This window comes from Phytophthora cinnamomi (genome assembly GCF_018691715.1).
Source record: "Phytophthora cinnamomi strain GKB4 chromosome Unknown Contig4, whole genome shotgun sequence".
Lineage (NCBI taxonomy): Eukaryota > Oomycota > Peronosporomycetes > Peronosporales > Peronosporaceae > Phytophthora > Phytophthora cinnamomi.
This window is the reverse complement of record NW_027150937.1, coordinates 791,912-818,300: the sequence shown is the minus strand read 5'-3', so window position 1 is coordinate 818,300 and position 26,389 is coordinate 791,912. Positions and strand designations below refer to the sequence as shown.

General features: G+C 57.3%; 10 protein-coding genes across 11 annotated transcripts; 8 read left to right on the top strand and 2 right to left on the bottom strand.

Annotated features, from left to right (window-relative positions):
- Positions 1 to 26: 26 nt before the first annotated feature.
- IUM83_05355 (Beta-galactosidase 5) lies at positions 27 to 3,767 on the top strand (the record flags this gene model as incomplete). The annotated part of the gene is made up of 7 exons (XM_067929489.1): positions 27 to 158; positions 240 to 2,010; positions 2,560 to 2,762; positions 2,834 to 2,956; positions 3,024 to 3,253; positions 3,332 to 3,461; positions 3,534 to 3,767. 7 exons carry the CDS (start codon positions 27 to 29, stop codon positions 3,765 to 3,767), a joined length of 2,823 nt encoding a protein of 940 aa, XP_067799774.1.
- A 456-nt stretch (positions 3,768 to 4,223) lies between these two features.
- IUM83_05354 (Beta-galactosidase 5) lies at positions 4,224 to 10,111 on the top strand (the record flags this gene model as incomplete). The annotated part of the gene is made up of 3 exons (XM_067929488.1): positions 4,224 to 4,253; positions 4,325 to 4,422; positions 9,574 to 10,111. 3 exons carry the CDS (start codon positions 4,224 to 4,226, stop codon positions 10,109 to 10,111), a joined length of 666 nt encoding a protein of 221 aa, XP_067799775.1.
- A 139-nt stretch (positions 10,112 to 10,250) lies between these two features.
- IUM83_05353 (Beta-galactosidase 5) lies at positions 10,251 to 12,053 on the top strand (the record flags this gene model as incomplete). The annotated part of the gene is made up of 5 exons (XM_067929487.1): positions 10,251 to 10,650; positions 10,737 to 11,133; positions 11,205 to 11,451; positions 11,519 to 11,948; positions 12,043 to 12,053. 5 exons carry the CDS (start codon positions 10,251 to 10,253, stop codon positions 12,051 to 12,053), a joined length of 1,485 nt encoding a protein of 494 aa, XP_067799772.1.
- Positions 12,054 to 12,568: 515 nt separating this feature from the next.
- On the top strand, positions 12,569 to 12,955 carry IUM83_05352 (Beta-galactosidase 5; the record flags this gene model as incomplete). The annotated part of the gene is made up of 1 exon (XM_067929486.1): positions 12,569 to 12,955. The coding sequence occupies one exon, from the start codon at positions 12,569 to 12,571 to the stop codon at positions 12,953 to 12,955; it is 387 nt and encodes a 128-aa protein (XP_067799788.1).
- Positions 12,956 to 13,723: 768 nt separating this feature from the next.
- Positions 13,724 to 14,677, top strand: IUM83_05351 (syntaxin 7-like protein; the record flags this gene model as incomplete). 2 transcript variants are annotated; one of them, XM_067929485.1, is made up of 3 exons in its annotated part: positions 13,724 to 14,219; positions 14,315 to 14,410; positions 14,496 to 14,677. In XM_067929485.1, 3 exons carry the CDS (start codon positions 13,724 to 13,726, stop codon positions 14,675 to 14,677), a joined length of 774 nt encoding a protein of 257 aa, XP_067799728.1. The 2 variants fall into 2 exon arrangements, with proteins under 2 accessions (XP_067799728.1, XP_067799727.1); XM_067929484.1 differs by having other exon boundaries at positions 14,300 to 14,410.
- A 1,154-nt stretch (positions 14,678 to 15,831) lies between these two features.
- IUM83_05350 (Selenide, water diKinase) lies at positions 15,832 to 17,151 on the top strand (the record flags this gene model as incomplete). The annotated part of the gene is made up of 3 exons (XM_067929483.1): positions 15,832 to 16,417; positions 16,491 to 16,717; positions 16,792 to 17,151. 3 exons carry the CDS (start codon positions 15,832 to 15,834, stop codon positions 17,149 to 17,151), a joined length of 1,173 nt encoding a protein of 390 aa, XP_067799787.1.
- A 1,727-nt stretch (positions 17,152 to 18,878) lies between these two features.
- On the top strand, positions 18,879 to 19,976 carry IUM83_05349 (CAMK protein kinase; the record flags this gene model as incomplete). Its single annotated transcript, XM_067929482.1, has 1 exon — positions 18,879 to 19,976. The coding sequence occupies one exon, from the start codon at positions 18,879 to 18,881 to the stop codon at positions 19,974 to 19,976; it is 1,098 nt and encodes a 365-aa protein (XP_067799752.1).
- A 393-nt stretch (positions 19,977 to 20,369) lies between these two features.
- Positions 20,370 to 21,256, top strand: IUM83_05348 (Ribosomal-protein-alanine acetyltransferase; the record flags this gene model as incomplete). Its single annotated transcript, XM_067929481.1, has 5 exons — positions 20,370 to 20,440; positions 20,599 to 20,655; positions 20,753 to 20,822; positions 20,900 to 21,003; positions 21,112 to 21,256. 5 exons carry the CDS (start codon positions 20,370 to 20,372, stop codon positions 21,254 to 21,256), a joined length of 447 nt encoding a protein of 148 aa, XP_067799612.1.
- A 1,396-nt stretch (positions 21,257 to 22,652) lies between these two features.
- IUM83_05347 (Ribosomal-protein-alanine acetyltransferase) lies at positions 22,653 to 23,539 on the bottom strand (the record flags this gene model as incomplete). Its single annotated transcript, XM_067929480.1, has 5 exons — positions 22,653 to 22,797; positions 22,906 to 23,009; positions 23,087 to 23,156; positions 23,254 to 23,310; positions 23,469 to 23,539. 5 exons carry the CDS (start codon positions 23,537 to 23,539, stop codon positions 22,653 to 22,655), a joined length of 447 nt encoding a protein of 148 aa, XP_067799745.1.
- A 393-nt stretch (positions 23,540 to 23,932) lies between these two features.
- IUM83_05346 (CAMK protein kinase) lies at positions 23,933 to 25,031 on the bottom strand (the record flags this gene model as incomplete). The annotated part of the gene is made up of 2 exons (XM_067929479.1): positions 23,933 to 24,446; positions 24,532 to 25,031. 2 exons carry the CDS (start codon positions 25,029 to 25,031, stop codon positions 23,933 to 23,935), a joined length of 1,014 nt encoding a protein of 337 aa, XP_067799510.1.
- Between the last annotated feature and the right edge of the window lie 1,358 nt (positions 25,032 to 26,389).

Here is a 26,389-nt window from a genome sequence, read left to right as displayed (position 1 = left end):
TGGCTGGCGGGCCCAAATCTGCGACGCTGCGCAACCAGGAGACTTTCATGGACGGTTCCGGACGAGACTCGCTGATGGCCAATTGGCCATCAAAGTCCGCCTCTCGTGCGTGGCACTGGGTGGGGGGTATTCTACCCGTAGGGGTGGTCGTTCTACTGGTAAGCTAGTGCACGTAGCGTGGCTGCAAAAATAGAGGAGGGCAGCTTTGGCCTGATGTGTCAATCCGCGACTTGGTGGAGATGGAGTGGCTGGAGGCCCACGCGCGACTGGAGCAGAGGCGCAACGCCGTGGTGAGGCGGCAGCAGCGCGAGCTCCAGCGCAAGAGGCGCGAGGCGGAGGCGCGCGAGCGGGAGCTGCAGAAGCTGGCTGCGAGATGTCGGGAGATGGAGCATGAGGAGCGGCTCTCGGTCGCCATGGAGGCCTGGTACCGCGACGAGGAGGAGCGGAGGCGGCTGGAGGCCCAGCGGCTGGAGGACTTGAAGCTGTACGCGGCCATCTCCAAGACGAGGAAGAGGATGGTGGAGCTCGGGCTGTCGTTGTCGACGCCCGGTGCTGCTGGGATTCAGCGACTGCGGCTGCTCGAACTTCGCATCGCGGAGAAGGAGCTGGCGCTGAAGAAGTCGCGCGAGGCGAAAGGCCGACTGGACGCGCTCCCTGCCAAGAGGAACAAGCTCAGGCAGCTGATGCACTCGTTCTTCGCGTCGAGCGTGAGGAAGAAAGTGGAGCACGCCGTTTACCACCAGCATTGGGACCGACTGGTGCCCCTCTTCGACCCAGCCGCGTCCTCTTCAGACAATCGCTCGCCGGATCTGTTGAACCACGAGAGTGAGAACGGATTCACGCCTGTACTCGTCGCGATCTTTAAAGGCAAACTGAGGGTACTGCGGCAGTTGCTGGAGCTGGGCGCTGCTCCTAATGCAGAGACTGCGGCCGGGATCACACCACTTCTAGCTGTGGTTATGACGGGAGACGTGGTTGCTTTGAGCATTCTGGTCGAGTTTAAAGTTGATTTGAATCATGAAACGAAGAGCGGTGTCAACGCGGTGCTGCTAGCTGCAGACAAAGGCCGCGAGAACATATTACGTGCGCTGTTGGAGTACGGGGCTAACGTTGATGGCGTGAACAGCGATGGCAGATCGACACTCGTTCAAGCTGCAATATCGGGAAATTCCGACCTAGTCCGGGTTCTCTTGGCCTACGGGGCAAGTAAAGAGCTTCGAGATCGAGGAGGGAAGGCTGCACTAGACTGGGCGATTCAACTGCGTAACTCGAGCATCGTGTCAATCTTGAGCAGCTCTCTCACCAGTTCGAACCTTTTGGCACAGCTGAAAGCCGAAGACGAAGAGGAGGACGGCGAGGTTCTAAGCTCGTTGTCAACTAACCGGGTGCTTCGTCGCAAGCGAATGGCAGAAATGGACAAGGCTATGCGCACTGATGATCTGGGTAGAATACGAGAACACTTGTCGACTGAAGGCCTTCAGTTCAGCCCGAACTACGAAGATGACAACGGGAATACGCCACTGTTGATCGTTTGCGCCAGTGGAACGTATGCCGACGTGATGTTATGTCTCAAGAGCAACTGCATTCCGATCCATCAAAACCGGGAGGGTATCAATGCTTTAATGATTGCGTGCAAGCGCGGCGACGTTGACATGATACAGTTACTAATGAAGTGCGGCTGCAGTATGTTTACTCGGGACTTTTCTGGTCGTGATGCGTTTTATTATCTGAATGCCTTCGACCATCCGAGTCCTGCAATTGAATATACAATCAAGCACCGTGCTCGTGGCAGCGACAGCATTCCGGCGTTAGTGCTGGGGAGTATAATATCCCCCATGAACTTCCTGAAATCTGAGTACTTAATTTCGTTGACGCAGGCGGACATTTCGTTTACTCTCGAGGGTGCGAGTGATGGCAGTAGCCGCAGTATTGATGACAGCATCTCCACAGGGCCTGATAATGCTAATGATGACAATGGAAATGAGGAGCCAGTCGACGATTCCTCGATTCGTAAGTGGGGAATTAAGCAAGAGACTTTGAAACGAGATAAACATCGGCTGGAACTGTACGAGAAGGAACGGGGGCGTATTCTAGCTGCCAGAACTCGCGGCCGTCGAAACGGACTTATTGCTCCGTTGCCATTGGACCCGGCCGGCCGCCTCAAGTTCCCTACTTGTGATAATTGCCAACAGAGTCGAGCTCGTAAGCGGTGCTCATCTTGCGACCAGGTATTGTGCGATAAATGCCATGCGCGACTGCATGAGTTGGCTTATCGTAGACACCATCAATATGAAGAGCTGACACCGGAGCTGTATGTGGGGCACGTACTCAAAGAAGTCGTCCAAACAAACCAAGAAAACTCTCTTCAACACACTGTCGCGAAGAGTGCTAGCTACGTCGCCGAGATGCGCAAATTGATACTCAGAGATGATCATGTTCCTCATTGCACCATATCACCGACACCAGTTGATCCAGAGGTTGATAAATACCAGCGAAAACAACGAATAGCAAAAGAGAAAGCGATTTCTCAAATGCAAATCAATGTACCTGTCGCTGCAGCAAAGCATGCAGCTAAGGCGGGTGAAGATACTGTTTTCACGCAGTTGGCCGAGCTCGAACTTGCAGCACTTTACACAACACAGAAGAAATATGACCAGGCCCGAACGCTACTGGGAAAGGTAGAAAGACTGGTTGCAGACTCGCTCGGTATTCTTCATCCTACGATGCTGAAGATCGCAATCGGCAGGGCACGAATTTCCCAGGTACTAAGTAACATTTCGGCGAGAATACTGGTAAATATTTAAACTAAACTTCGTGGGTTTGATTACAACAGGACACAAATCAGTTCGAGCAATGTTTCAACACAATGCAAGACGCACTTTCACTGTTTGAAAGTGTTCTCCCTCTAGATCACAAGGATATTCTCACGGCTACTGCAATACTACTCCGTAGCCTAGTAAGCCGAAAGCGTGTCTTCGGTCTTGACGTAGACATTTGACAAGTTTCATGTGATTTGCTTCCAGGACGCGACGGAAAACTACTGTGAGGCTGTTCGAAGATGCCGCCATGTTTTTAGTATTCGTGTAAGAGCACTTCCGGCTTCGCACAAATGTCTGAAAGAGATTCAAGAGCAATTGGATGAGTTTATCGCGAAGCGAGAGACGGTCAACATGAGTAACGAGGACCTCATCACATTGCACAAGATCGAGCAGGAGAGAAGACGCCTCGAACGACTGGCCAACGAGAGTGAAAAGTACATTGCTGGCGGGATGTCGTTATTGTACTGGAACCAGATCGCACGAAGTCTGATGTTGCTCTTTGTCCTCTTTAGGCATTTGGAGAACTTCAGGCACCTGCTGATGGAGGACCCCGAGGGCTTGGCAACCTTTTTAACGTTCGCAAAACAGGAATTCGCTGAAGACCTTGTTACCTTTTGGATTTCAATCGAGGAATTCAAGGAGGTAGGCCACTGAAATCTTGCTTTAGTTCAACCAACCTCTCGTTAACAAGATCGTGGCATGCCATGTGCGCAGAATGGCATCGATAGCAAGACACTTCGCTCCCGCGCAGTGAACACTTACCTCACCTACATCAAGTCCCGTCGCATCAAAGTGATCACGGCGGCACAGCGCAAGAAAATCAAGAAGGTCATCACGACCCCCGGTAAGAAGTTGCAGCAAACAATCTATGACGACGTCCAGGCGCAGATATTCGAGCTCGTGTATAAGGGTGTGTACGTGCGATACCTCGCACAGACAAAGGAATAGCAGTGATTCGGGTCGTCATGCCGGACCGGACTGGTTCATGTACGTTACTTGGGGAAGCGGCACGTCGTTTCATGGTCACCAGTCGGCGACTTCAGCGCATAAGCTCCAGCTCGGCTCAGGTTGAGCAACACACCGCTCAAGATGCCGACGAGCTGGACCACATCACCGCGTCGCGATGTACAGCGGTACCCACACGAAGAAGACTTCAATGTCTATTCCTCCCCGTCTTCTTCAGAGTTGTCATCGGATGATGAAGATGGAGCAAAACACGTTAAGAGGGTACCAGTAACTCGTGGTCGACCGATTCACAGATGGACAGCGCGCGGAAAGGTACATTCTTGCTGCTTTGATTGAGCATGGGGTATTATGTCTTGCGTCTTGTGGGAATTGATCTACTCTTGCGTTGGTGTGCATATGAAGGCGACTGATCAAAAGGTTGACAGAGTGAGGAACCCAATGGCAAGAAGAGCATACCAAGATTTCGTCGTGAGTATTTGCTCGTAGAATGCATTCTAAGAGCTGTGTTGATAACTTGACGCTTTTGCCGACCTGTATAGGCCTCCCCCTACAACCTGCAGTCTATGCGGTCTTACTATCAGCGACGACCGACAAACGGACGATTATCATCACCAAGACTTGCGGAATCTGGGGAAGTGTATGTGACGACAGTGGATGAAGACGATCAGCAGATGTTCATTGCTCTGTTCTACTGGAGGCGGAAAGTCATCGAGACACATTTCTCGGCGTGGAAGTGGGTGGTTTTTGCGTTACGTCGATCCGCGAAGCAGATTCATCGCCATACTCGTCCAACTAAGCCACTGCCAACTGGTTACGATTCAGCTGGATTGCCCCCACCACGAAGAAATCTGATCCTAAAGCGCCATACCAGCCTATCGAATGCTGAGGAGTCGGAAAATAATCGAAACAGTAATTCGACTACTGCTGATTGCAAGTCAACTCGAATGGCCATGCTTCCACCGGATGCCATTGGCGAGCAAAACTTACAGAAGTGGTATAGTTCGCCTAACGCGAAGCTTCTGGTCGCCCCGAACTCTAATGAAAAGCGACGGCAGTTTAGAACGGAGCTACGCTCGATATACGCTTGCTTCCGTCAATGGAAATGTAGCGTGGACCATTCAAGAAAGAAACGCGTTCACCAACTCGTACAAGCCACGAATTTCCATCGTCAAAAGCAGCTAAAAACGTTCATTCGCGCGTGGAAGTGCGGAAGCGATATCTACAAACGGAAAAGAAAGCAACGCGAAGATGCAGACCAATTTTATGGCTCTATCATCAAGCCCCAGGCATTCCTTGCATGGAAACGTCATTGCCGGGTTGAGCGTGAAATCGTTCGGCGGCGAGAAGCCAGTGCAGCACGTCTAAGACAGCATGTTTTCCACCACTGGCACCGTTGCATTCTACAGACACGAAAGTGTTATCAACTCGCAGCGAAGATATGTCGAAAGCATATGCATTTGGTCTTGAGATCTTTTCAAGATGGTATACGTTATGCAACACGTGAACGCTTGAAATGTGCTGATGCTGTTGCCCACTATCAGAGTAAGCTACAGGTGTCGGTGCTGCGTTTATGGAGGGATATTATTTTTGATGACCCCTTTTATCTACTGTCGATTGATCATGAGAAGCGAATTAGTTTGTCGAGTGGAGTGAGGAAGTGGAGGCGATATTTGACCCGAAGGGAAGTACGTGCTCGTCAAGGTTTACTAGCAGACTTTTTTCGGTATCGAATATGTTTGCGGCACGCTATTCAAGGTTGGGGTCAGTTTGTTGAGTGGACGAGGCAACGGAAGGTAGTGATCGATCTAGCCCGACGGCATTACGAATTGAATGCGAAAAAAAACTGCGTTCAAGCGCTCCAATCAGCAGCCATAGTAGCACAAACTCGGCGAGATCAAGTTAATGCATCGATACGGTGGCATCGATGGAAGTTAGCAACCCGAGTGCTTAAGGTGTGGACTGTAAATACTCAAAAACGCGTTAGGCTGAAGACCTTCCGACTGTCTGTCAATGCAAGGATATTAGGCCGGATTCTTCGTAATTGGCGGAAGCGAACAGCAGAGTCCCAACGACTTCTTTCAATACAAATCCACGTGTCCGAGCGCTGGAATGCACTATTGCAGCAAACTTGCATGGTGAAGTGGGTGAGGTGGTTGCACATCGAGTCGATGGTAGCATCATTTGAGTTGAAACGCAGGAACGTAAGAGCTACGAATCATTTCCGTGCTTGGTACAACTGGTGCAGGATCAAAGTGTCGCGGAGAAATGCTGTGGTGCAGCAACGGAGCAGAAGTGAAGCTACCCATCTCCAACGCGTTGTAAGCAAGTGGTATGGAATAACTTTGCGAAAGAGGTGCTTCAATAGGTTGGTGAAACTTTTCCGAAAGAAACAGTCTAGACGTAGTGTCAAGTCGGTTTTTCAGCTATGGCGAGTTCATGCTCACGTCTGCAGGGCGACTCGCAAACTAGATCGAGAATTGATACGACTTTCACTGCTGGGGTGGAAGCGCACTTGCCGAGAGCTTAAAGAACACCGAAATATCATGCGTGCGGCAACTCAATACTATTGCGAGCGCCGGTACGCCATGGCGGTAGGACGGTGGTCTTCTTTCGCTCATCGACGAGCTAGATCCAGAAAACTGGACAGCAAAGCCTTATCACACTACTTTCGTCGGATATTAATTGGGGCCTTACAAAATTGGTACGTCGCAACAAGAGAACTTCGTCGTCAAGCAGAACTCTTTCGATATAGGCAGCACCTTCGTGACAAGAAAATAATGACGAACTGCCTGCACGCTTGGTATTCGGTTGTGCGACAGAGGGCGGATCATCGAGCGCGGGAGTGGGCTGCACTTCAGTTTCAATGGCAAAGTCAGCAACGTCGCTCTTTCTACGCTTGGTTTCAATTTCTCGAAACCCGTCGAGCGTCGAATGAGAGGAAATACGTAGCTATCACCGCCCATGATAACTTCTTGCAGGTGAACGTTCTTCGAGCTTGGTATATGGAGACAAGACGGTCAAACCAACTCAAGCTAGGCAGCTCTAGCCTGAGAAACACGCTCATACAGAGACATCTTCAAGCTCGAGTCACACAATGGTCTGAGTTTTGCTGTGAACGTCAACGTCGACGGCAACAACTCGCTACCGCGGATAAATTTTACGGCGAGTATCTTCTGTGCCTAATGATGTTTCACTGGCAACAACTGTGGTTCAAAAGATCTGCGCTACGACACAAGGAACAGCTCGCCATAAGTCACATTAACTCGCGGGGGCTCTCGAAAGCAGTGGCCCTGTGGTATGAAAATTGTCGCTGTAGCTCAAATAGTCGCTCGAAGAAAGTAAAAGCATTGCGGCTATACTCTAGGGTATTGCTGACACGGTGTCTCCGCGTGTGGAAAGACTACAACGCTGCCGTTCGTCATAAGCTATCGAAGCGACGATTCGAAACACGTCGACGCCAGCAAAATTTGCTGTCACGAATGTTTCAGAGGTGGCACAGTGTTACGCAGGTCATTATCTTTGAGAAGCGACAGTTCAAATTCGCACTTGAGCACAGATCAAGAATTGTTCTTGGTCTAGTCTTTCAAAACTGGAGGAGCTACCGAAATAAGCGTACACTCTACATTATTGCCTACACTTTTCGTAGGAAGCTGCTTCTTCGTATAGTCTGGATCAGCTGGCGACAGCAGTGCGAGTACGTTACTAAAGTTCGACGCAATATCTTGGTGACTAGGCAACTGCTCCGGAATAATTTGTACCGAGCTACTTTCATTCAATGGAAGGCGAACGTTTTACAGCACCGTAAGCTCCAGGTCCAACTTTGTCGGGCAGACGATTATCATGTTCGGTACCTGTGTAAACGAGCAGTAGGGCGCTTGAGAAAGCAAGCTAAATCCCGGCAAGCCGTCGTGAGAGCTGCAACAGTCGGTCGAATCAATGGAGTAAGGTATATGTGGAGACAGTGGAAACAATTCGTTGGTATCAAGCACTTACAAAGATGTCGCCGCTCATTGGCGAAGCAAAGATACATCCAGAATCACCAAAGCCGACACCTTTTAGCGTGGAAGTCGCATGCACAACGTTGTGTTCGAGCTCTTCAAAACAAGAGCGACGCATTGTATCGGGTCTCATGCTTCAGAATGATTTGGTCTCGCTGGTGCCGTGTGGTAGGTTGGCGCAGATCTATTAGAACTATGGGTTACCGACGACTCGAGTACTTGCAGGCGGCTATGCTGCGCAGGTGGTATGATCACACCAAGGAACGAATCGCGGAGAGGGTCAAGGTTGCGACAGCGGTTGGATTCCGAGAAACGAAGCTTCGAGATAAGACCTGGACAGCATGGCAGCGATACCTCACACATTGTCACGAGAAGGAGAAGCAACTTGTGTGGATTCTAAGCTACTATTCCATTGAAGTTCTGTTGCGTAAGTCATTTACCTCGTGGAAAAGGCTCGTAGCGGTTGAAAACGAAAAGAGAGAAAACAGAGAATTAGCAGACGCCTTCAACTTGCACCGCATTGCTCGCAACTGGTTACGTACATGGAAAGCATATACTGCGCTAAGAAAAGTGAAGTTGATTCGTAGAGATACTCAGGTGCACAAGTCTGAAATGCTCGTCTTGTCTCGTTCTATCCGAAAATGGAGACAGGTAGCTGTCGTATGGGGTCGGGCACACCACAACGAAATCGAAGCCGCCCAGTATTTTGGCAGGAGGCGCTTGATGTATGGTCTCGACAAGCTACTTCTCTGGCGAGATGTACAAAAAAATACTCGTGAGCGTATTATCCGAGCAGAGCACTTTAGAGCTAACAAAGCCATGACCAAGTGTTTCCGGCGGTGGCAACACTACCATCAATGGAGAGCAAAGTATGTCCATTTGACTCGAGCGTTTAAGCGAAACCAAAAGGAAGAATCATTTATGCGCTGGAAAGCGTATTGGCAGAAACGGCTATCCATGAGCGAAAAGCGGCTACAGGCGAGAGTTTTTCATAGTGTTCACGTGGAACAGAGTGCGTGGAGTGCTTGGAAAACATTTGCTCGAGCACAGAAGCAAAATAAGACGGCTCGAACGTTTAACACCACCACAGTTCTTCGCAAGACATTCAACCTCTGGAATCGAAACGTTCATGTGCTGCGGCGGATGAGAACAATGTTTCTCTACCAGGAACATTTTCGAGCACAAACGCAATTTGACGCTTGGAAGCGGTATGTGTCGGCTAGAAGGCAATTGAACGAAAGACTGCGTAAGGCTATGAAGTTCAGAGACAATCTCGTTAAATTGGACGTGTGGCAAAAGTGGTGTGCTTGGGTGGCCACACAGCGACAAGAGCACGCCACAATCAAATTGGCTGTTGTTTTCCGGCAGCGCTTTTCGAGCAGAAAGAGTTTTTCTTTGTGGAAACGAAGGTGCCAGTACTGGAAGCGTAAGCGCTATCACTTGAATCAAGCGCAACTCCACTACAACAGTAGCATATTACGCCGATGCTTTCATGGCCTAGTTTGTCGGCGACAGTTGAGACTTCAACTGATCCAACTTCAAGCACAAGTAAGGACTCAGCTCGTCGAGACTCGCAAACGCCGAGTAATCGTTACCTTACGAGCTCTCAGTGCAGAGAGCCACCGCACTCGCGATCTGATCAAGCGTGCATACAGTCACTGGCAGCTCTGCCACCAACAGAAGTACTGGGGCCGGGTTATGCAGTGGTTCGGTATCGCCAAGTATCGCAAGTTTCAACGTGCACAGGCGGATGCATTCGCTCGAGCACACCTCTTATGGCGTTGCATCAGCGCTCTCCGACACCACATCAACCGCATGAATCAACTGAAGATGAAGATCGAAGCCTTCCGCTGCCGGTACTTCCGCAGTCTCTCCGACGAATGCTTCTACCAGTGGAAGGCATTCTCCGCTTTCAAGCAGAAGCTCCGCACCGTGAGGCAACAAACCTTGCAGTCTCAGCGCCGTCGAAGGCTGCACCAGTGGCGTGGAATCACTGTTGAGCAAGCACGTCGACGAACGGGCATGCAACTCATGGCCGTTAAGCGCCGCCACCGCGATCTCGTCGCGTGGTTCAGCCACTGGGAGAGCGTGTGCACGGACCTGTGGCTCAACCAGGAGCTGGTCGCGCACCACCAGCGGCACGCGCACAAGCAGCGGCTGCTGCGCTCCGCCGTCGCCGCGCTCAGGGCCCAGCTGCCGGCGCGTAGCCAGCGTCTCAAGTGCAGATCCTTCTTCCTTCAACACCACAGCGCGTTCCTCGTGCAGGTGCTGCAGCGCTGGCGAGCTGCCTGCGACCATCAAAAGGCAACTTCAACATGTGACGTGTGAGCACTGCGCAGTCGTATCCATCCTAGCATCGGTACACTGTACCGACTGACCATAAACACGAACTCCGTATCTGAAAGATAGCTCCCTCCACTTGCGCTCACTATGCCTGGCAGGATCTGAGACGCCGCCATTCGCCAAGATGTTCTCGGAGGAGGAGGCGGACTGCGAGGCGCTGCTGCCCGTGAGCGCGCCCCCCGCCGGAAGAGCGCGCCGCCGCCTGCAGCGCATGGACGTGGCGCTGCTGGCCGTCCTGCTGTTCGTCGCCTGCTTCGTGGGCGTGCGGCCGCCGGTCCTGCGCGCGTCCAACCCGCTGCTGCTGGCGCCCAGCGCCCAGTTCCAGTACCTGACGTACGCAGACATCGACGCGGCCAAGCGCCGGTCGGGCTACAGCGTCTCGTACTCTTCACGCGGCTTCGAGATCGACGGCCGGCGCACGCTGCTGCTGGGGGGCTCCGTCCACTACGCGCGCAGCTCGGAGGGCGAGTGGGAGACGCTGCTGCGGGCGGCCAAGAGGGACGGCCTCAACCACGTCGAGATGTGTAGGCCAGCAGTAGAGTGTACTACCCTGTAGTGTGAGGGGTAGAGCAGGGAGGCTGATGCGTTGATGCTGCTTGCTGTGCTGCAGACGTGTTCTGGAACCTGCACGAGCAGCAGCGCGGCGTGTTCAACTTCGCGGGCAACGCCAACGTCACGCGGTTCTACGAGCTGGCGGCGGAGGTGGGGCTGTTCCTGCACGTGCGCTTCGGGCCCTACGTGTGTGCCGAGTGGAGCAACGGGGGCCTGCCCGTGTGGCTCAACTGGGTGCCCGGCATGAAGGTGAGGGCGAGCAACGCGCCCTGGCAGCGCGAGATGGAGAGGTTCGTGGCGTACATGGTGGAGCTGTCGAGGCCCTTCCTGGCCAAGAACGGAGGCCCCATCATCATGGCGCAGATCGAGAACGAGTTCGCCATGCACGACCCGGAGTACGTGGAGTGGTGCGGCGACCTGGTCAAGAGGCTCGACACGTCGATCCCCTGGGTCATGTACGCTTATTCGGCATAGTGGTAGTTGGCGCCAACGTGTTAGTGACAACTGATCGGATTCATTTGTGCAGGTGCTACGCCAATGCGGCTGAGAACACTATTCTGTCGTGCAACGACAACGACTGCGTGGACTTTGCAGTGAAGCACGTGAAGGAACGCCCCTCTGATCCGCTGGTGTGGACGGAGGACGAAGGCTGGTTCCAGACCTGGGCGAGGGACAAGAAAAATCCGCTGCCGAATGACCAACGCAGCGCTGAGGAAATGGCATACGCTGTTGCTCGGTGGTTTGCGGTCGGTGGAGCTGCGCACAACTACTACGTACGTGTTGGGTTGTTCATACGTGACGGTACCGGTCTGACTGATGTGCCGCCGTGTGTTCCCTCAGATGTACCATGGTGGCAACAATTTTGGCAGAGCAGCATCGGCAGGGGTGACTACCAAGTATGCCGATGGAGTGAATCTTCATTCCGACGGACTCAGCAACGAGCCGAAGCGATCTCACTTGCGCAAACTCCATGAAGCGCTGATCGAGTGCAATGACGTTTTGATGCGCAATGACCGCCAGCTACTGCACCCTCATGATCTGGCCCCAGCAGACGGAGAATCGACAGATCCTTCGTCTCAACAGCAACGTGCCTTTATCTACGGCCCGGAAGAGGGGCCAAACCAAGTCGCCTTTTTGGAGAACCAGGCCAACCAGAGTGTGAGTGTTGTGTTCAGGAGCAACAAATACGAGTTGGCTCCGTACTCGATCAAGGTCGTCAAGGACGGAGTTCTTCTCTTCGACACAACGGATGTGCAGAAGTCATTTCCAGGTACGGTTCATCGAACCTACTCGCCGATTGTACAGGCAGCTTCCCTCGACTGGAAAATGTGGAGTGAACTGAATGTCTCGTCGCTGACCCCAAGGAGGCGTGTGATTGCCGAACGACCCGTAGAACAGCTCCGACTGACAGCGGACCGATCGGACTATTTGACGTACGAGGCCACGTTCACTTTGGATCCGGCTGACATTCAAAGCGATATCGACAACAATGCACCAGTGGTGAAAGTAACCTCATGCGAGGCGACTAGTATCATTGCGTTCGTCGATGGCTGGCTTATCGGCGAGAGAAGTCTGGCCTACCCTGGAGGTAATTGCTCCAAAGAGTTCAGATTCCATTTACCGGCCAATATTGACGTCGATCGACAACACAGCCTGAGATTGGTCTCAGTCAGTTTGGGGATCTATTCGCTGGGCAGCAACCACACAAAGGGGCTTACCGGCAAGGTTCGAGTTGGGCACCAGGACCTGACAGTAGGGCGTCAGTGGGAGATGTATCCTAGCCTTGTGGGCGAGCAGTTGGAGATTTATCGACCGCAGTGGCTGTCCTCGGTTCCGTGGGCTCCAGTTCCTCGAACCTCCATCAGCAGCAGTCGGGGCGGAAGACAGCTCATGAGTTGGTTCTGGACGTCGTTCCCGTACCCAACGTTTGAGCTGCCAGCCGAGACAGCTCCAGTGGACCAGCAACCATCGATCCTGCTCGATTGCATTGGGCTCACGCGTGGCCGTGCGTATATCAATGGCCACGATCTAGGTCGCTACTGGCTCATCAACGACGAAGGCGACTTCGTGCAGCGCTACTATCACGTTCCGCGGGACTGGCTGGTCAAGGATGAGGCGAATGTGCTGGTTGTTTTCGACGAGCTAGGAGGGTCCGTGGCCGATGTGCGGCTAGTATCATCTTCAATGATCCCTGACTCGGTGGCTGGTAACACCGCTGCAGCCGCAGAGAAGATAAACGCTGCTGCTAGTGAAGTTGTCGCTATGGCTCGCGAGTGATGGGTGGCCGTGGCAATGTAAGTGGCTCTTTCTATCTAAGCGAATTATAAGCAGGGCAAGAAATACAGGGGTCGATTAGACGTGGTTTCAGTGTTCGCGCGGCTAACGCAACACAGCTCGACTCGGTTGGGCTGCAGCTATGCCACCGGCGCCAGGGCCGTTTACAAGACCCGAAAGCGGCAATCACCTTGTGCTTTATTCTCCTAGATGCACGCAACGCAGCTGGGAAGGTGATCTCGGCTGGAATGGAGCTGGCCCTGTGCAGACTCCGTTGCCGCCCTCGAAGCTTGTCACCAGTCACTTCAACTTGTGCGCGCCAAAGGGCACGAGTCGCTGCGATTGGTCGATGGGCGTTCGATTTTTTCGGCCAATCAGCGACATAGCGCGTGTCGCATACGCCGTAATCGACAGTGCGGCACTTCTCCGGACAGCACGCGATGATCGGAGCCTCTTCCCCAGCGGCAGCGGCGAAACGCTCCTTCGCTAAAGCCCCATACAGCAGCAACATTTTCCAACGGACGGCTTCGTGCCTGGGCATGGAGAGCGCGGGTCCGTCTCAGAGCCAGCCGGTGTAGGCTGGATATCGGTACCTACAATGCTTGGTTACAAAAGCAAGTCAAACGTGTGCTGCGGTCGCTCCGGTTCTGCACACGAGACACAATGCGTTGGACAGCGCGGCCAAATACAGTTCCCTCGCACAACCCGAATTAGCCTGGCCGCTTAGTTCGCTCGACGCCACTTCCCCGCCGCCGTCTTCGCCCGCCGAGCATGAGCTACATGTCGGCCGACTCGCCCAAGATGGGCGAGGCCGAGCACTACAACGCGCTGGTGCAGGAGACGTCCAAGGCCGTGGGCCAGTTCAACCAGGTCACGCGCACCATCGCGCAGAAGATGACGCTGTTCGGCACGCCGCAGGACTCGCGCGCCAACCACCAGCAGCTCACGGAGCTCACGGACCGCGGCAACAAGCTCGTGGCCAAGATCAACCGCCGCCTGCAGGAGCTGGACAAGGGCGCCAAGGCCGCGGGCGGCCGCGCGCGCAAGACGCAGGTGGCCAAGCTGTCCACGGACTACCGCAACCAGCTCCGGAGCTTCGAGGAGACGTGCCAGAAGCTGCTGGCCGCCGAGCGCGCTGCCGTGTCCAATCTGCGCCAGTCCTCGCTCTCCTTCCGCTCCGATGACGACGACAAGCCCGCGGGCTTCGACGGCTACAACGAGGACCAGATCTACGCGCAGGCCAACGTCACGAGCTACAACGAGGACGGTGCGTTCCATTGCTAGACTGCTAGCCGAGAGATTGGTGGATTGACACTACTCGTACTGTTTTGTTTTCGTGGACTACAGACCTGGTGCGACGAGAGGAGGACATTGTCAAGATCAACCAGCAGCTGCATGAGGTGAACGCGGCATACCAAGAGGTCGACGGACTGGTGCAGGACCAGGGCGAGATCGTCGGTGCGTCGGGCTGTGTTCACGTTCGGTTGCGTCGTGGGGAGTTGGTGCTGACGGTCTGTTTTTGGTGTTGGTGTTGCTGCTGCAGTGGACATTGAGGACAACACGACCGCCGCGCAGGAGAACACGGAGGGCGCGCTGCGCAACGTGCGGGAGGCTGACCGTAAGCGCGGCATCTGCAAGTGCTCGAAGACGAAGCTCATCTGCATCGGCATCTTTGCGGTGCTGGTGGTCGTGGCCATCATCGCGATCCTCACGGCAGTCAAATAGGCAGCCAAGTTTTGAAGCGCTGCCGCCGGCAGTGCCGAACGCAGGGTTATTCTCGCAAATATATAACATTTTGATGCATCCAGCCCGTCATTGACTATTGCGTTCGTGGATTTCATCCGGCGCCAGAAATGGAAACTGCAGCAGATATTTGACCTTATGAACTTGTTGCCTTGATGGCTACACCTGACCCGACCTTCACTCAGTCCTAGTCGTTCAGAGTGTTGGTACTGGATGTTTCTCCGCACGTTCCCTACGGTACGAGTGCGAAGACGTGGCGCCAGCGTGGGTTGAGCTGGCGCTCAAGGCTTCATTCCAAAAGATGCTGAGTGCCGCCAAGACCGAGATGCCCTCTAGACTCCAAGTGTTAAGCCACATCCTCATGACTCCTGCGAGCGCCGAGGCAGCGCGCGGCCCGGGGAGCCGCCGCCGCCCCGCTCTGCAGACGAATTCCAAGTTGGACGTCGTCGCCGAGTCTTGCTGCCGCTGGCGGCTGTGAGCGCAGAGCCCCAAGCCGCCTCACGAGCTTCTCCAGCACTGAACGAAGCAGCAAGCCTCTCGCCTGACGACAGAGGACGTTAGAACAGGCGCCGCGGACCCGCGGCGCGTCAGTGTATTGGTCGGTGGGTCGATCGCCGGCGGTCGGCGCAGCGCGCGGGGGCTTCCCCCTCCTTTTCTCCTGCCCAGAATGACGGAATTCTGACTCCAGTCTCCTCGCGCTGCCGCCGCCCGCCTCCCAGAGCAACCCCTCTCCAGCCCAACTTGGTTCCGCCATATTTAAAACAGCTTGCATCGGTCTCCTGCCCGCCCGCGCGTGCGCCTCGCGCTCCGCCCGACAACACCCCTCCCTGGCCGAGGGTGCCGCAAGAGCAAAGGCTTGCGCCCTGAAGGCGCGGAGACGCTGCACGAGCCCGGGCCAGCGGCCGACGCAAGCGACAAAAAACAAATCGTTCAACCAAGACCCAACAACTAGCTAGCTACATGTAGAACTATCTTCAAATACATGCATGAGCACGTGACTGCTGTCTTTCGTACGTCTCATGAATCATCGCTTGGTGTGCAGTACATCACGTCACTAAAGCGAATCCTCCAATCACAGCCCACTGCCTCATGCGTGTCACTCCAGTATCGTATCCATCACCACGCACCAAGCAGCGATGGAGGCCGCAGCGCAGCACACCAAGGACATCATCGACCGCGAGCTTTCGTCGCCGTCGGCGTCGCAGGCCCCGAGCGACGCCGCGGACTTCGATCCCGTGGCGCTGGGGCTCGAGCAGGACTTCGTGCTCACCAACTTCAGCGCGCTCAAGGGCTGCGGCTGCAAGCTGCCTCAGGCCAAGCTGCTGGGCTACCTGGACGACCTGGCCAACGACCTCAAGCCCAACGAGACGCCGGGCATGGACTCGAGCGTGGTCAAGATCGCGCACGGCCAGGACCTGTACCTGGTGTCCACCACCGACTTCTTCTTCCCCAGCGTCGAGGACCCGTACGTGCAGGGCCAGATCGCCTGCGCCAACGTGCTGTCGGACGTCTACGCCATGGGCGTCACCGAGGTGGACACCATGCTCATGATCCTCGGCGTGTGCCGCGACATGAGCGACAAGCAGCGCGACGTCGTCACCACGCAGATGATCCGCGGCTTCAACGACCTGGCCAGACGCGCGCACACCAACGTCACGGGCGGCCAGACCGTCATGAACCCGTGGCCCATTGTGGGCGGCGTCGCCATGAGCGTGCGCAGCGGTGGGTGGCCTAGCTTCTCCACGCGAAGGCCGGAGTGCTTGTTGATACTGACGTTAGGCTGACTGTTGTGCAGAGAGCCAAATCATCCGGCCGGAGAACGCCGTGGTCGGCGACGTGATCATCCTCACCAAGCCGCTCGGCACGCAGGTGGCGGTGAACCTCTTCCAGTGGAAGAAGAAACCCGAGCGCTGGCAGCGCGTAGACAAGGTGGTGGCCCTGGAGGATGCTGATGTTGCGTTCCGCATGGCGTCCGAGTCCATGAGTCGCCTCAACCTGAACGCTGCCAAGATGATGCACAAGGTTTGTTGCGGAGGTTAGTTTCTCCATTGATATCAGGTGATACTAAGTCTCTCTCTCTCTCTCTGCTTGTACAGTACGGCGCGCATTCGGCCACCGATGTCACGGGCTTTGGCATCTTGGCCCACGCGCGCAACCAAGCCAAGTCACAGCTGGGCGACGTGTCCTTCGAGCTGCACACGCTCCCGATCATCAAGAACATGGTCAAGGTGAACGAGACCGTCGGCAACTCCTTCAAGCTGCTGGATGGCTTCGCCGCGGAGACGTCTGGGGGTCTCCTGCTGTGTCTGCCGGCCAAGAACGCGGATGCGTTCATCAAGGAGCTGCGCGAACTGGATGGTAAGCCCGCGTGGGTCGTTGGCCGCGTCGTGGAGGGCTCGAAGGACGCCCACATTGTGCCAAACCCCACGATCCTCGAGATCTCGCCGGAGGACTAACCGCGTTGGGCGCGATGACGTTCTGGTGCCCGTGGAGTGAAGTAGCTTGCTAAGGAGTAGAAGCGAGTGACGCGAAGGCGTTTCCGATTTCATCGTGGCCGACGAACAGTTGCATACGAACGCAATGGTATCTTTGAGGGTCGTCTGCAACTGCAACTTGACCAGTTCAACCACGTCGTTTTCTCGTGCTTTGCCTAAGCGAAGGTGAACACTGCTTGCCGCAAGGTGTGGGCCGTGATCGCGGCTGCGCCATAAGGCCTTAGCTTGCCGAGCTAGATCGTGGTTCCCCGCAAGAAACCGCTGCGCCAGAAAGTATGACAAAATGCTGCAGCTGTTACGAGTTGCCACCCATGTGCTGGTAGCAAATGCCAACGTCCGTTGTGGGCGTTGACACCTTTCTCACTTGCCCTTGTTGGCCTTGCGAGAGCACAATGTCGGCCGCGTACAATGATCAAGCTGCCTTCACGAGGATCCCTTAGCGATGAAGATCAACCAGCAAGATTGACATCTTCGACGTCAACTTGCCAGTCGCGCTAGCGATGATCTAGCCAGAACGCTAACATGCTGATTTTTAAATCTTAAAAAAATAACAGTACCAGCCCGTGCTGTTCACGAATTCGTGACTTAAAAGCGCGATGGTATCGCCTTCGGATGATTCCTACCGAGCTGGCCGGGATCGTCCGACGACAAGAAAGACAGACTTCACCGATGTACATCTCGTTACTATCATCCGACTGTGGCGAGGTGGGTCTACCACTGAGGCCTCTGCCAGCTCCGCGCCGACGTATTTCGCAGACGCCGAAGCCATGCGACGGCGCAGATATCCACCTCCGGCTCGGCTGATAAGGATCAGTCCGCGAAAGGCGTTGTGGTGTGAAGCCTGTTCCAGCTGCAGCAGTGGCATCGTGCCGGCCTCGCACCGTCCGTCACTGCAGAGCGAGATCATCGCGAGCTTTTTCGCGTCGTGCATACTGCCCAGAAGTGGGGTGGGGTCGTCGCCCGTCCGTCCGTCCCGCGAAGACGGGCGAGCTGGTTTCTGCCCGTTATCCGCGGCGATGTGGTGCTGCCCGGATGCAGTTCAACGGCCATTTCAGGCGCGCAGGGCTGCAGGCCATCGCTCTCGGAGCATCTCGAGCGCGGAAGCAAGAGAGAGAGAGAGAGATAGCAGGTAAAGATTCTGCAGCAGATAGCAGATATTCAAGCCGCCGTAACGGACGGCCAAAGATGATGACACGATGTGTGTGTGGAAGAATTGGCCGAGCTGGGACCTGCAGCACGCGACTGAGAGCGGCGGTCGGTATTATAGCAGCACTTCCCGATCCGCCTTCGAGCCCGCAAGCGCGCAGCGTCTGGTTCCCATTCGCCAGACGCCACCAACACGCGGTCGAATCAGCGCCGCACCGCATCAACACGCAGAACGCGCCAGCTGGGCGTCGCCTATCAACAGACCTTTCTCGACTGCGCCAAGCAGCAGCAGCTATAGCAACAGCATCTAGGGTTCGTTCTTGAAGCCGCAGCCATCAGCGCTCCTTGTTGGCCGACATCTCGAGCGACTTTACAGTTGGACGAGGGCGCTCATTTGCGTTCGGTCGGCGCCCGCGACGGTCTCACTTCAGACGCTCACTCGATCACTCGATCACTCATTCCCTCTTCAACACGCGGACGCGTCTGTTTGCGGCGGACACACAGCACAGCACAGCGCAGCACTGCACTGCAACGGCACCTCCATGAGCACCAACCGCTACGAGACGGAGGCGTCGCTGCGCGCGGCCATCTTCGGCGAGATCCTGCTGTGCCGCGATCGCCTCACGCACGAGCGCGTGGTGGTCAAGACCGTGGACCTGCAGCTGGCGCTGCAGCACAAGTCGCGCTCGCAGGAGCTCGTGCAGGAGAACGTGCTGCACGAGGTGGAGGTGCTGAACCGCGTGCGCGCGCTGGGCGGGCACCCGAACGTCATCAATATGCACAGCTACTTCGTGGCCAGGGGCGGCGGCGTGCTGCACATGGTGCTGGACTACTGCGAGGGCGGCGACCTGCTGGACGCGTGCGTGCAGCCTGTCACGGCGGACGAGGACAAGAGCGGCGGCAGCAGCAGCAGCAGCAGCAGTAGTAGTGGTAGCAGCGACAGTCAGGACAACCAGAAAGAGGACGCACCAGCAGCACCAGCCACACTAGCGACTCTAGAGGAGCCGAGCCCGGAGGACGGCGGCGGGCCCTTCCTGAGCGGTGTGGACGGGTCCAAGCGCCTGCACGAGCGCGTGGCGCACCGGTATCTGGTGGACGTGCTGTCGGGCCTGCGCTTCCTGCACAGCCACGGCATCGCGCACCGAGACGTGAGTCTCGAGAACATCCTGCTGCGCGACGGGCGCGCCGTGATCGCGGACTTCGGGCTGTGTGTGCAGGACCCGTCGGCGGTGGGCAGTCCGACGGGGACAGGAGGCAGCAGCGGCGGCGGGGAGATCCGCTGCGTCGAGACGGTGGGCAAGAACTACTACATGGCGCCGGAGATCGTGGCGCGCGAGCGCTACGACCCGCGGCGAGCCGACATCTGGTCGACGGGCATCGCCTTCTTCATCCTGCTCACGTCGTCGCCGCCGTTCGAGCGCGCGGAGCCGTCGGACCCGGGCTTCCGGTACGTGGCGAAGCGCGGCATCAAGGCGGTGTTCACGGCGTGGGGGCTGGGCCAGGACGTGTCGGAGCCCATGCAGGACCTGCTGGCGCGCATGCTGAGCGTGGACCCGGGCGAGCGCATCACGATGGAGGAGGTCTGGCAGCACCCGGTGCTGCGTCGGCCGCGGGGCGGCGCGTGCAACCAGGCGGACTGAGCGGGGCGGGGTGCAGTGTATTGTATTGTAGTTGTATCGAGCCGGCAGCGCGCGTGCATGGGGAGGTCTGTCCGCAGCGGCAGCCTAACGGAGTCGTTGGTGGCTGCAGGACGGATGCAAGTGTCGTCGGGTGTCGGGCGGGCCGAGTCGTATAAGGCGGAATTAGCTATCAGTGGACTAGGAATTGTGCGAATAATGGAGTATTTTAGTTGGCGTCTCTCGCTGCCGTTGCTGCGAAAACTGATGCGATTGCGACGGTCTCCAGTGCGATTTGGCAGATGGCTCACCGGGTTTTAGCGGCGTTTGGCGCCACTCGAATTCAAACCGCGCGCTGCAACGGAACCAATGACGGCGGCACCGAGGGCGGCGACAGCATCGCCCCCTGCGCCAGCGATGCAGCTGGTGGCCGCGACCAAGAAGACCAAGGCGCAGTGGCTCGCACAGGCCGTGCGGCTGGAGAAAAAGTGCGGTGGCAGCAGCAATAGCGTCGCAGGCTCGAGCGGAGGCGTCGGCAGGCCTTCACTGCGCGGACGGCCTCCGGCTCTAGCGCGCCCTCTTGCGCCCCATCCTCAGTCACTCACAGACTCCCGTCTGCCTATTGTTCTCGTGCCGTGCGTCGCAGGAGCTTCTCCAAGAGCGACAGCCTCGGCCAGCGCTTGGTGGAGGAGGCCATGAAGCCGTAGGCATCCGTCGCCGACATGCTCGCTCAGCAGCACCTGCCCGCGGTGAGCGAGCTGACTGACCGCTATTGTTCTCGCTGTGGCCGCCTCGCGCAGGCACAACACGCTGGTGCTGGCCGTCGCCGACGGCGCCGTGCACGGCTACATCCTGTTTCGGCGCAACGGCGTACGTGGCGTGGGAAGAGCAGGAAGGGAGGAGGCTGCCGCCGCTCACCTCGCTGCTTTGCCTCCTGATGTGTACAGACCGAGGGACACATCGACCGCATCGCCGTGGCCGAGCCCCAGCGGCGGCGCGGCGTGGGGCGGAGTCTGCTGCAGTTCGCGGTCGCGACCCTGCGGACGAATCGGTGCGTGTCCGCACGAACGCTACGCTGCCGAGGAGGATCGGGTCGCTGATGTTTTTCGAACTCTGGTGCTTGGGGTGTCCATCTTATTCTTGCGGTCGATCGCTGCAGCGCGGCCGTGCTGCTGCTGGAGGCGGACACGGCCAACGCGGGCGCCATCGCGCTGTACGACTCGCAGGGCTTCGCGCGCACCGCCGTCCGCGCCGACTACTACAAGCCCGGCCGCGACGCGCTGCTCATGGAGCTCAAGCTGTAGGCGGCGGGCATTGGGCGCGGCTGCTTCAGAAGCGCTCCGAAGCACGCGCCCGCTCGGACGAGTAGTTCGTGGCGTGCGTCCGGACGGATTTTTTCGCCGCGCGCGCCGCTAGACGGGTGGTTGTGACGCGACGGCGGCCACCGTTGAAGTGAAGCCGCAGGCTTGGCTCCCTGGGTTTCGTGCCTAAGGTTTTGGTGCGTTGGCTGCAGCTTGCAGAAACGCGGAGAAAGCTAATTTCCGTGCGGTCGGGAAAGGTTAGGAAGCTCCACTCGTCTTCAGGTTCCTGAAGGCGAGGTTTCCGCGCGCGTGAGCCAGCGACCAGGACTAGGGCTAGCAACACATGGCTGCCCGGCGGAGGCGCTGGATGGCCCTATGCACGCGGCGCCACCACATTTCCAGTTTTCCTCGCGACCAAGCGCTCGACCCCCACCACTCCACACCCTTTGCTTAGTATTATAGTTTTCTAGCACAGGCTTCAGCCCTGCCCGTCGGGCCGGCCTGAGGGCGGCGTCCCGCCTCTAAACTAAACACCGCCAGATTTCCCCAACCGTGGTGTGGCGCACGCAGAGGGAAGTTATGGTGACAACTCAGCTGTTGCTGTGCCATCAGATGAGGATTTGGTTTCATTTTGAAAATGTTGATGGTGCAGTATCTTAGCTGGGTATCGATGAAGCAATCGATAGCTCGTTGACACTATGGATAATGTCTTTGTTTATTAGCTCAAAGCTCTGTTCACAAAGTAACTCAGCCAGTGAATGGCACTTTGAATCGCTGTTTGGCAGGAAGCGCCGGCCTTCCTAAACCTAACTTGTGAACATTGAATAAGTATACCTTGATCGTATCCGAGCACCACGAATGTTGTCTTGACCAATTGGGCATTCATGAAGTCAATGCTTGTTTGACCGTCGCCCGAACTTTCCTTTCCAGCTAACTTCGCAATTTCCACAAACGATTACCTTCGGACGATATCATCATGAAGCTGCTCTGAAAAACTCGAAAGACCCCGTTGCTCAACAATCCGCAACACAAGCGAGGGAGCGTCAAAATTTTTATCACAACACCTCAAGCTCTCAGCAGTGCTAAGTCAGCAAAACCTCCACACAACTCGTACGAACATTTCTTTTTCAACCTCCATAGAGATCTTCCAAACACTTTCTCCGAGTTTCAATTCTCCGCGTTTCTGCAAGCTGCAGCCAACGCACCAAAACCTTAGGCACGAAACCCAGGGAGCCAAGCCTGCGGCTTCACTTCAACGGTGGCCGCCGTCGCGTCACAACCACCCGTCTAGCGGCGCGCGCGGCGAAAAAATCCGTCCGGACGCACGCCACGAACTACTCGTCCGAGCGGGCGCGTGCTTCGGAGCGCTTCTGAAGCAGCCGCGCCCAATGCCCGCCGCCTACAGCTTGAGCTCCATGAGCAGCGCGTCGCGGCCGGGCTTGTAGTAGTCGGCGCGGACGGCGGTGCGCGCGAAGCCCTGCGAGTCGTACAGCGCGATGGCGCCCGCGTTGGCCGTGTCCGCCTCCAGCAGCAGCACGGCCGCGCTGCAGCGATCGACCGCAAGAATAAGATGGACACCCCAAGCACCAGAGTTCGAAAAACATCAGCGACCCGATCCTCCTCGGCAGCGTAGCGTTCGTGCGGACACGCACCGATTCGTCCGCAGGGTCGCGACCGCGAACTGCAGCAGACTCCGCCCCACGCCGCGCCGCCGCTGGGGCTCGGCCACAACGATGCGGTCGATGTGTCCCTCGGTCTGTACACATCAGGAGGCAAAGCAGCGAGGTGAGCGGCGGCAGCCTCCTCCCTTCCTGCTCTTCCCACGCCACGTACGCCGTTGCGCCGAAACAGGATGTAGCCGTGCACGGCGCCGTCGGCGACGGCCAGCACCAGCGTGTTGTGCCTGCGCGAGGCGGCCACAGCGAGAACAATAGCGGTCAGTCAGCTCGCTCACCGCGGGCAGGTGCTGCTGAGCGAGCATGTCGGCGACGGATGCCTACGGCTTCATGGCCTCCTCCACCAAGCGCTGGCCGAGGCTGTCGCTCTTGGAGAAGCTCCTGCGACGCACGGCACGAGAACAATAGGCAGACGGGAGTCTGTGAGTGACTGAGGATGGGGCGCAAGAGGGCGCGCTAGAGCCGGAGGCCGTCCGCGCAGTGAAGGCCTGCCGACGCCTCCGCTCGAGCCTGCGACGCTATTGCTGCTGCCACCGCACTTTTTCTCCAGCCGCACGGCCTGTGCGAGCCACTGCGCCTTGGTCTTCTTGGTCGCGGCCACCAGCTGCATCGCTGGCGCAGGGGGCGATGCTGTCGCCGCCCTCGGTGCCGCCGTCATTGGTTCCGTTGCAGCGCGCGGTTTGAATTCGAGTGGCGCCAAACGCCGCTAAAACCCGGTGAGCCATCTGCCAAATCGCACTGGAGACCGTCGCAATCGCATCAGTTTTTGCAGCAACGGCAGCGAGAGACGCCAACTAAAATACTCCATTATTCGCACAATTCCTAGTCCACTGATAGCTAATTCCGCCTTATACGACTCGGCCCGCCCGACACCCGACGACACTTGCATCCGTCCTGCAGCCACCAACGACTCCGTTAGGCTGCCGCTGCGGACAGACCTCCCCATGCACGCGCGCTGCCGGCTCGATACAACTACAATACAATACACTGCACCCCGCCCCGCTCAGTCCGCCTGGTTGCACGCGCCGCCCCGCGGCCGACGCAGCACCGGGTGCTGCCAGACCTCCTCCATCGTGATGCGCTCGCCCGGGTCCACGCTCAGCATGCGCGCCAGCAGGTCCTGCATGGGCTCCGACACGTCCTGGCCCAGCCCCCACGCCGTGAACACCGCCTTGATGCCGCGCTTCGCCACGTACCGGAAGCCCGGGTCCGACGGCTCCGCGCGCTCGAACGGCGGCGACGACGTGAGCAGGATGAAGAAGGCGATGCCCGTCGACCAGATGTCGGCTCGCCGCGGGTCGTAGCGCTCGCGCGCCACGATCTCCGGCGCCATGTAGTAGTTCTTGCCCACCGTCTCGACGCAGCGGATCTCCCCGCCGCCGCTGCTGCCTCCTGTCCCCGTCGGACTGCCCACCGCCGACGGGTCCTGCACACACAGCCCGAAGTCCGCGATCACGGCGCGCCCGTCGCGCAGCAGGATGTTCTCGAGACTCACGTCTCGGTGCGCGATGCCGTGGCTGTGCAGGAAGCGCAGGCCCGACAGCACGTCCACCAGATACCGGTGCGCCACGCGCTCGTGCAGGCGCTTGGACCCGTCCACACCGCTCAGGAAGGGCCCGCCGCCGTCCCTCCGGGCTCGGCTCCTCTAGAGTCGCTAGTGTGGCTGGTGCTGCTGGTGCGTCCTCTTTCTGGTTGTCCTGACTGTCGCTGTTACCACTACTACTGCTGCTGCTGCTGCTGCTGCCGCCGCTCTTGTCCTCGTCCGCCGTGACAGGCTGCACGCACGCGTCCAGCAGGTCGCCGCCCTCGCAGTAGTCCAGCACCATGTGCAGCACGCCGCCGCCCCTGGCCACGAAGTAGCTGTGCATATTGATGACGTTCGGGTGCCCGCCCAGCGCGCGCACGCGGTTCAGCACCTCCACCTCGTGCAGCACGTTCTCCTGCACGAGCTCCTGCGAGCGCGACTTGTGCTGCAGCGCCAGCTGCAGGTCCACGGTCTTGACCACCACGCGCTCGTGCGTGAGGCGATCGCGGCACAGCAGGATCTCGCCGAAGATGGCCGCGCGCAGCGACGCCTCCGTCTCGTAGCGGTTGGTGCTCATGGAGGTGCCGTTGCAGTGCAGTGCTGCGCTGTGCTGTGCTGTGTGTCCGCCGCAAACAGACGCGTCCGCGTGTTGAAGAGGGAATGAGTGATCGAGTGATCGAGTGAGCGTCTGAAGTGAGACCGTCGCGGGCGCCGACCGAACGCAAATGAGCGCCCTCGTCCAACTGTAAAGTCGCTCGAGATGTCGGCCAACAAGGAGCGCTGATGGCTGCGGCTTCAAGAACGAACCCTAGATGCTGTTGCTATAGCTGCTGCTGCTTGGCGCAGTCGAGAAAGGTCTGTTGATAGGCGACGCCCAGCTGGCGCGTTCTGCGTGTTGATGCGGTGCGGCGCTGATTCGACCGCGTGTTGGTGGCGTCTGGCGAATGGGAACCAGACGCTGCGCGCTTGCGGGCTCGAAGGCGGATCGGGAAGTGCTGCTATAATACCGACCGCCGCTCTCAGTCGCGTGCTGCAGGTCCCAGCTCGGCCAATTCTTCCACACACACATCGTGTCATCATCTTTGGCCGTCCGTTACGGCGGCTTGAATATCTGCTATCTGCTGCAGAATCTTTACCTGCTATCTCTCTCTCTCTCTCTTGCTTCCGCGCTCGAGATGCTCCGAGAGCGATGGCCTGCAGCCCTGCGCGCCTGAAATGGCCGTTGAACTGCATCCGGGCAGCACCACATCGCCGCGGATAACGGGCAGAAACCAGCTCGCCCGTCTTCGCGGGACGGACGGACGGGCGACGACCCCACCCCACTTCTGGGCAGTATGCACGACGCGAAAAAGCTCGCGATGATCTCGCTCTGCAGTGACGGACGGTGCGAGGCCGGCACGATGCCACTGCTGCAGCTGGAACAGGCTTCACACCACAACGCCTTTCGCGGACTGATCCTTATCAGCCGAGCCGGAGGTGGATATCTGCGCCGTCGCATGGCTTCGGCGTCTGCGAAATATCAGTGGTAGACCCACCTCGCCATAGTCGGATGGTAGGAGTATGAAACCTGTCGATCGTGGAGGTGGAACAGTATATCCCGTTGTCTGTCTTCTTTGTCTTCGTACGGCGGCTGCCGGCTTGGCTGAAAATCATCCGGCCGTGAGGCGGACATCAAGAAGAACCATGAGCGGCCAAAGAGAAGAATCAAACGAACTCTATGGTCCATAGACTATGGGCACTACAACGTCGTATGAAGGCGCAAACAGCAGTATACGACTAAGATCACAGCGAGCTGGGCCGGCGACTATGACTGCGACGCTCCAAGCAGAAGTTTAGAATAAGACGACCTCTGAAGATCGAGCCTCTCGCTGGTCGACCGCATGTCACTTTTGTGTGGACAGCGGCGTTCACGACTTTTACCAAGATGGCTGCGCT